Source organism: Grammomys surdaster, unplaced genomic scaffold (genome assembly GCF_004785775.1).
Source record: "Grammomys surdaster isolate TR1022 unplaced genomic scaffold, NIH_TR_1.0 62, whole genome shotgun sequence".
Classification (NCBI taxonomy): Eukaryota; Metazoa; Chordata; class Mammalia; order Rodentia; family Muridae; genus Grammomys; species Grammomys surdaster.
Genome location: NW_021604564.1, coordinates 14,377,364 through 14,385,660, shown reverse-complemented (window position 1 = coordinate 14,385,660; position 8,297 = coordinate 14,377,364). Strand labels below are relative to the sequence as shown.

At 41.0% G+C, this 8,297-nt stretch overlaps 1 protein-coding gene and 1 pseudogene across 1 annotated transcript in view; one reads left to right on the top strand and one right to left on the bottom strand.

The window, feature by feature from the left end:
- LOC114618796 lies at positions 1-336 on the bottom strand (annotated as a pseudogene).
- Positions 337-7,459: 7,123 nt separating this feature from the next.
- The window catches only part of Samd7 (sterile alpha motif domain containing 7), a 13,493-nt gene continuing 12,655 nt past the window's right edge, over positions 7,460-8,297 (top strand). Inside the window, exon 1 of the mRNA XM_028765013.1 lies at positions 7,460-7,557. Coding sequence (XP_028620846.1) covers positions 7,460-7,557 — 98 coding nt within the window. The remainder of the gene's footprint in view (positions 7,558-8,297) is intronic.

The following is an 8,297-nucleotide window of genomic DNA, read 5'->3' as shown; positions in this document are numbered from 1 at the left end:
CTATGCTTGTGCCTTCAACACTTTCACAACGATTTTCTGCTCCTCAATAAGGAAAACCCGCTTGATCCTGTCGCGGACACACTTGGCACACATGGAGCCACCGTAGGCCCTGCTGACATGCTTCTTTGTCTTAGACAATCTCATAAGGACTTTGGGTCTCACAGCACGAACCCCTCGCAGTCTGCCTGGGCACACACCACATGCGGATTTGGGTGCCTTCCCAACCTTCTTGGTGTAAAGGTAAACAATCCTGTTGCCAGGGGTTCGAGACAGCCTAGTTTTGTTAGAGGCTGTGTTGTAGGAAAGCCTACGACGGTATGTCAAACGCTGGACCATCTTGAGCACCTTTCACTCTAACCACCATCCCCGGAAGAGGAAAAGGAGCAAGTCTTCTATTTGTAACATTGAAGACCCCTGCTGGGCTGGGGAGATGGCTCAGTAGTAAATTGCTTGCTTATAAGCGGGGGAGGTTCTGAGTCCATCCCCAGAGTCAGCTTTAAGAAGCTGGGCCTAGTTGTCCAGCACAAAACAGGCCCAGTGCTTTTCTTGTGCATTTTGCTTTGATATTTTTTTTGTCTTATTGATTTATCTTTTAAAAATTTGTCTGATTTCATTTTTGGAGGGAGGGGTTGTTGTCTTAAAGTATTTTGAAAGAGAGGGAGAAAGAGGGAAAGAATATGAAGTTGGGTGGGTAGGGAGGTGGATTAGGGAATAGTAAAGAATATGATCAAAATATGTTATATGAAAACATTAATAAATGTATATAATAATAATAATAATAATAATAAGCTGTTCCTAGTGAATATCCACTTGTGATCCCAGAACTGAGGAACTTAAGATGACAGGAATCCTGGAGCTCATGAGCTAATTAGCCTCGCCTGCTTGGTGAGTTCCAGACAGAGAAAATCTCTGTCTCAAAAAATAAAGTTGACAACATCCTGAAAAATAACACCTGAAGATGACCATTGATCTCCACACACAAGATCGCATACACATAGTTACACACCACACACACACACAACACATACAGACACACACCTATATACACACCTACACAACACACACATACATACACGCTACATCTGAAAAATAAAATAAAAACAATTAGTTGCCTAGGACAATAGCTATGATAATATGGTAATAGGGCAATAGTCCATAGAATTTGGACTAGAAGGAATTGTCTAAGTATTTGTTCACACCACTGCCTGCATTTCTCAAAAAGCACTCTGTATGGCATTGCTGGAATGAAGACATCAGGTCTCACTGACTTATCCAGGTGATACAGGTATGTCCCTTGTGTCTCCACTGCTGAGCACTGCTTCAGCAGCAACCACAGTAGTTAATGTCAAATCCTTGTGACAGAGGAGCACCTGACTTCATACTGGAAACTAAAGCATATGGGCAACTCTGTACAGGAATTTTAATCCAGCAACATGACTGCTCTGATCACATCAAAAGACCTTCTAGGTCTGTGTGATCTGGCTGGAATGCAGACACACATTTAGTGCACACATTTAACCCCTAACAATGAAGGTAAAGTTAGTTTGCAGATCATGTTTGAAAGTAATGTCTAATTGAGAGGCAGACAAAGTGACGAATCAGAGAAAGATTTGACAGACTAGGATATTACCAACTCTCAGGAAAAGAGAGAGGAAAGAGGGACAACACAAGAGACAGCATCACAGACAGAAGAAGGGGAGAGGCAGTTTTTCCAGGAGAGATTTACAGAGACGGTTTGAAGAGAGAACAAGCTAGACACAGATGAAGGTATAACAAGCTAGAAAATAAGAAAGATCCAGAAAATCAGAACAGGTTGCCAGAGTTAGTTTGAAGCCAAGCAGAGCAATTGAGTCAGAAGCTGAGAGAAGCCAGTTTGAATCAGACAGCTTGGAGAGGAGTTTGAGCCAGAAGAGCTGAGTTGAATCAGTCAGCCAGAGTTCAGAAAGAACTAGAAAGAGTGGGCTTATTCAGCAGCAAGCCTAGGTTAGATTTTACAGAGCCTAGAAACTTCCAGGACTAGGCCTAGGTTAGCAAACTCAGCCAGTAAGCCTCAGAAGCAACAACTACAAGACAATAAAAGTTACGTTTATACAACTTTAATTTTTACACTAAATTCTAACTTTGTGCTTTGTTTATTACAAACTATATATTATCAGTTATATATTATAGGCTATATTATAATATATGGTATGTTATCAGAACAAACTATTACCTTCATTTCAATGGTTCCTTTGACAGTACATGAACTGCAGTTGTTCCTTGTCAAGGCTGTAAATGTGTCTGAAGAAAATGAAACAGGACTTGTTTTAAAATATTATGTCTTCTTTTCCCTATAGAATGTCAACTTTCACCTAGAGCATGAAGGGTTTTCTTACTGTCCACGGGGTCGGGGGTGGGGGGAATGGAAGCAGCTGTTTGTTCTAGAAAGTTCATCTTTTTAAATGCTTAAAATTAAATCATGCTTCTCTATAGAAAACACCTTCCCTTTTCCATCTGCAAGAGTAGCGTTTCCACTGGATGCCTGTTGGAAATACAAACTGAGAAATAATTGTGTTACTGATCCACAGCTATTTTCCTCTTCTGTGAAATTGAACAGTGGTATTGGATGAATGCCCACAAAGCATCTTAAAGGCTAAGGACGGATTATGCTAAAGGCTAAACTCTGAGACAGGTTTATGTGCCCCGTACTGCACTTTCCTTGGGCTTAACATCTTTTAGCCTATCTGTGGAGGATGTCCGAGGGCAGGGTTGCTGTTGGGAAACAGCATTAAGCAACTTAGTTGAATTCGTATTTAAGGCAAGGTTTACCTTCATTAAGAAAGAGCTGTCAGCGGGGCATCCACCGAGCACCTGAGAAGCTGCTGCAGCAGAAGGTAGGACAGAGGCTCTGGTGGTCCTCACGTGGGCCGTGCAAAACCACCCCTTATAGAGGATGTGAGTCCACACATCTTACAGGCTACCTCTTGAGTCATCCAAACTAACTATGCTTAGCAAAATGTCACACATAAAAAAACAAAAGGGGACATTTTTATCATAGATGTTGGTTACATTTATAAGTTTCATTGGGTCTGTACTAGCAGTATGGCCGCTCATAAGTAATGATTTAACTGATTTGCCAAAGGTAAAGATTCTATTCCATTCCTGCCAGATAAACACTGCCTGGCTCTGTTTAGTTAAATGGAGTAGGAGTAAGAGTTTGCTTGTTGTTTGTTTTTTAAGTAAGATCAGTTCAAAACTGGTTTATAAATTTAAGCATTTTATCGTCTTCAAATAGACCTTCTCTTCATGCTGCTATTTGTTTTGTCAGAGTATATTATGTGTAATAGTGAGATTCACTGTGAAATCCTCACATGTACTGTGACCATATTCACCCCATTGCCCTCTCTCATCCTCTTCCCTCTCCTGTGAGCCCTTCTTCCCAAACAGTGCCTATATATATTGTGTCTCTTGTGTGTGAGACAAAGAGTGCTTGCGGTACTTGCAGGAACATGGATGAGGGGTTATCTACAGGTGTGTGGACAATTTACCAGAGGCTATATTGCTGAAGAAGATGTTCTACACTATTATTGCCTACAGATGCTTGGGGAGGGTGTTTTGTTTCATTGTGACAGTGTTGTGCTGTGTTCTAGGATAGTCTTGAATTCACGATCTTCCTGCCTCCGTCTCAAAGTTAGAGATTTCAGCATGTTCCACCACACTCAGCTTTATATTATTTTAATGGCCTATAATTACTATAATTAACTAAATTTTTAAAATTATGTTGTGTGTATCATAAGCTATCAGATTTGAATTTTTCAGAAAAAAGATACTATCGAGCAATCAGTGATAACTAAGAAAAAATTTATGCTGATAATTCTTAATTTATTCTTTAACTAAATTACCTAATATTGAAGCCCATCATGTGAGTACTTTTATAATTTCACCTTAGCATGCATACAAACTTGCACACAATGGACTTTCCTTCATGGCACCTAGATTATGTTGAGTCCAAGCAGAACATACATACTTGTTTAGTGATCGATAAAGATTTATCTTTTTTCATTATAATAATTATAGAATTTGACATTTCAAGAAGGCATGGCTGTTTCTAATGTCAAAGAGCTTTCTAGAGTGAAAAGAAGCAGAAGAGAAGGGGGGCGTGCATGCAACCATCTGTCTACAGCAAAACTCCCAGGGCAGGGGAGGTGAGAGAATTCCAGAGGAATTCAGGAAAGTGCTGAAGCCTGTGCTTGGCAAAGGGGAGATCCCCTTGAGAGCCAGGCCGAGGCTTCCAGTATTAACTGTCTTTGTTTCTTTCTTTACTCTGTGTTAGGATATCAAAGAAAAGACTTATTGTTATTTAAGACCATATTTAGATCTACTTATCTTTTAAAGTGGAGTGTTAGTGATATATTTCAAACCAGTGGGAAGAAGATTTCTAGGGGCTGGGGAGACAGCTCAGTCAGTAAAGAGACTCTGTTTAACCTTGAGGACATAAATTCAGACCTCCAGCAACCATGTAATAAAACCATGTAGTGGCACAGGCTTGTAACCCCGGCACTGACGGCAGAGACATAAGGATCCCTGATGCTCACTGATTCGCTGTGTTTGCTTCAGTGAAAGACTCTGTTTCAGAAACAGTAAGTGGAGAGCAATCAAGAAAAACAGCACCCAACATCTGCATGCACACACACACATGCTCATGCACACACACACACACACACAGATTCTGGATGTGGGTAACTCAAACCTCAGAATTTAGTGAACAATTACAGTTTGGCCAATGGAAGATGAATACAATCACATTGTGCCTGGCCACTGTGGACTGGACACCATTCAGTAAGAATCTGCTGATTTAGCAAGGGTTCGGTTCACAAAGTGCTTGTCTTACTATGGCTGCCCTGATCAGTTGAGACAGAATTAGCACTAGCTAAGCCTTGTGTGTGCCTTGGGAGGGGTTTGTTGAGGGTAAGCATCTGAAGGCAGAGATTAAGGCTTCTTCATCCTGCTAATGTGCTGGCCATCCAGGATTAGAGCTCTGGGTCAGGGAAATCCACCCAACTGCAGACCTCAGCATAGAGCCCTCTCTGCATTGAGATTACCAGACACGCTCTACACTGAGACATGCCACCTGGTCGACAGCTTCACTCAAGAGCTTCACCTACTGCAGCAGAGTTACCTGGTTCAGAGTCTACCAACATATGTGTGAAATGAAAGAGAGTACCCTGAAAATACAAAAGTTAATATTTAAAACCTCATAGGTTGATCATAGAGATTAGTACCTTCCAAAGGGGTGCTTTGGGGACAACATGGATTTGGACTTTTTAATGCCAATCTGGGGGATAAAGGGACCCTAGAAACTTTTCTTTGAAAATGTTCTGGCTGTATTTGCTTTACAGTGTCATTTGATTTGGGGCAGTACCCATATTTTGTGAGATATCATAATGGTGGTTTATATGCCTTTATACTTTTGCCAAAAGTCATAGAATACAAACCAAGAGTGAACCCTAACGTCAACTATGGACTTCGTTGGCTTATTGATCACAATAAATACACATCTAGAACAGAATGTTGACTGTATTCAAGTATAGAGAGGAGAATGTGTAGAACTCTGTGTTCACTCAATTTCTTATGCACATAAAATTGCTCTAGAAAACCAAATCCACGTGTATAATTACCAGTCTGAGGCATACACATGGTAGGAGGGATATCATGAGAGGTGACGAGGCTTTCTTTAGTGTTATTATTATTGTGGGTGCCTGATGTGGGAGGGCACATGAGTGCTACAGTGCACAGGTGAAGGTCGGCAGGAAACCTTAGGGAGTCAGTTACAGAAGCACGTTAGAAATAACCAATCAGAAAGAACTTTAAATAATAGGGAAACGAAGAGGGAGTGGGTCTAAGGGGGAGGGGAGATGGAGGGAGCTGGGAGGAGTGGAGAGGGGAACTATGGTTGGGATGTATTGAATGAAAGAACAATCTATTTTCAATTTGAAAAAACAAACTAATGGCCAAAGCCAGTGATGGGTTGCCCATGTATTTGAATTTCCCAACCGATCAGATTTATATCTGAAGAGGAAATTAAAGAAGCCATAGCATCATTAAGTGCTGGCACATCTTTAGTTTTCAGACCATCCAAATGAATTTATAGCTATTTTTTTAAATCATGCCATATGACACACAATAAAAAGAAAAAGAAAAAGAAAAAGAAATCTCTCCATGAAAATCAGAGAATTTCTTGCTCTTCTTTTTTCTTACCATGGCGGGGATTGAACCCAGGGCTCACAGATGCTGGGAAAATTCAACTCCTTTCCTTTTTTGTCTTAGATTTTTAAGATGAAAGAGAAGAGAAAAATGACCTATTATCTAGGGCTGTTTAATATTTAAAATTATTCCAAGGACACCAACCTCTAATGAGACACAGTAAGGTGCCTAGCATCCCTTTAACCACAGATCCTCGCCAGTCACTGGGTGCTGAGGGTAACATACACAGACGTGCGTTTATATGCAAATGAACATAATTTGGTTCCTTGTTCTAATTAAACCATCTCAGGCAATCAACCCACATCCACCCTAATTAGATATTGTTCTAGCCATTAAGAGGATTCTCTTCCCTCATTTTCTGTTTTAATCTTATCAACTATATAAGAATATTTTCCCAAAGATTGAACATATGGAAGGGTTTGTAAATTTCCACCTCTGGAAATAGTAAGAATGTAAATCAGTTGTGAGAAGGAAGCTGTTGGCCCTTCCAGGGCTGTTTCTGTGTTTTTATTGCTGTGAGGTGGTGCAGCATTACCCTGTGGGCTGTGACAAATTCTAGGGGCACATTTATAAAATGAGGTGGTTTTTAAAGATTTATTTGTTTATTTTATGTATGTGAGTATGTGTCTTTTCAGACACACCAGAAGAGGACATCAGATCCCATTACAGATGATTGCGAACCACCATGTGGTTGCTGGGAATTGAACTCAGGACCTCTGGGAGAGCAGTCAGTGCTCTTAACTTCTGAGTCATCTCTCCAGCCCCATAAAATGAGTTCTACAGAGAGTATAAGGCACTTTCTTTTGGGCGAGGTTTTGTGTAGTTGTATACCTAAAAGCTTAGTATAATTCATCTTTTCAAGTGTTCTGAAAGTACCAAGAGGTTATCATTATGTTTACAAAGAATTCAAGTAATTCACAAAAGTTCAGGCATGCAGACTTGAGTTCAGTCCCCAGAACACACACAAAAACAAAACAGGTATGATAGTGTGCTATTGTGATCCTGGCTCTGGAACAGCAGAGACAGGAGGATCCCTGGGCATTGCTGGCCAGCCCCAGGTCCCCAAAACACAAGGTAGACAGCTCTTGAGAAACAGCATCCATGTGCTTTACCTAAATGAGGGCACACACATACAGAAGAAAATGTTCTCCAGTGGATTATTTGTTAATGTGCCTGTCTGTTTCTTTTTAGAATTCCATAGGAGTCAAGAAATCTGATGACAAACCCAATGATGTCTGTGAACTCTTTACTGACATCAGGACAGCAGAGGGTCCCAATGGTGCCCTCGCCATTTGGGCCTCCAGTTGTGGACAGGTATTTCTCTCCAATCTAATAATCCAATCAGAAAAGAGGCTAGACCATCACTGGAGCTTGGGATGATGTTAGCGTTAGATGAAAAAGAGCACTGGGTTATCTCAGTGGACTGTGGTACCGTGACTCATGGCACTCTGTTGGACTCACCTTCAACCGTAACACACTGCTTTCCCTTGAAAGCTTGTTTGACCTACTAACTCATTAAGAAGTCATATTTACTTGGAATGTGATAGACATTATCAAGTGCAAAAACTGCACTTAGTCTTCTAAGGCTACCACAGTAAAACACAGAAGAAAAAATGGTTTAAATAACAGAAATTCCATGCTGAAAAGATGGCTCAGAGGTCAAAGCACTGCCTGATCTCTCGAGAGGATCAGGTTCAATTCCCAGCACTCATATGACAGCCCCTAATTGTCCCAGCACCCCTTTCTGGCCTTCCTGACACTGCACACACCTGATGCACAGACATGCACCGGGCGAGACATCCATGAACATATTTTTTAAATAAAGATAAAAATAAAAGATATTTAGGCCTTCAGTTATGGAAACTACAAGTCTAAAATCATGGTGCTGCCCAGTTCATTTCTGGTGAGTCTTACTTCTTGGCTTGTAGATTCCCTCTCCTTACCATGTCCTCACATGGCCTATCCTCTGTGTACAGATGCAGGGTGTCCTCTGTGTGCAGATGCAGCGTGTCCTCTGTGTGCAGATGCAGGGTGTCCTCTGTGTGCAGATGCAG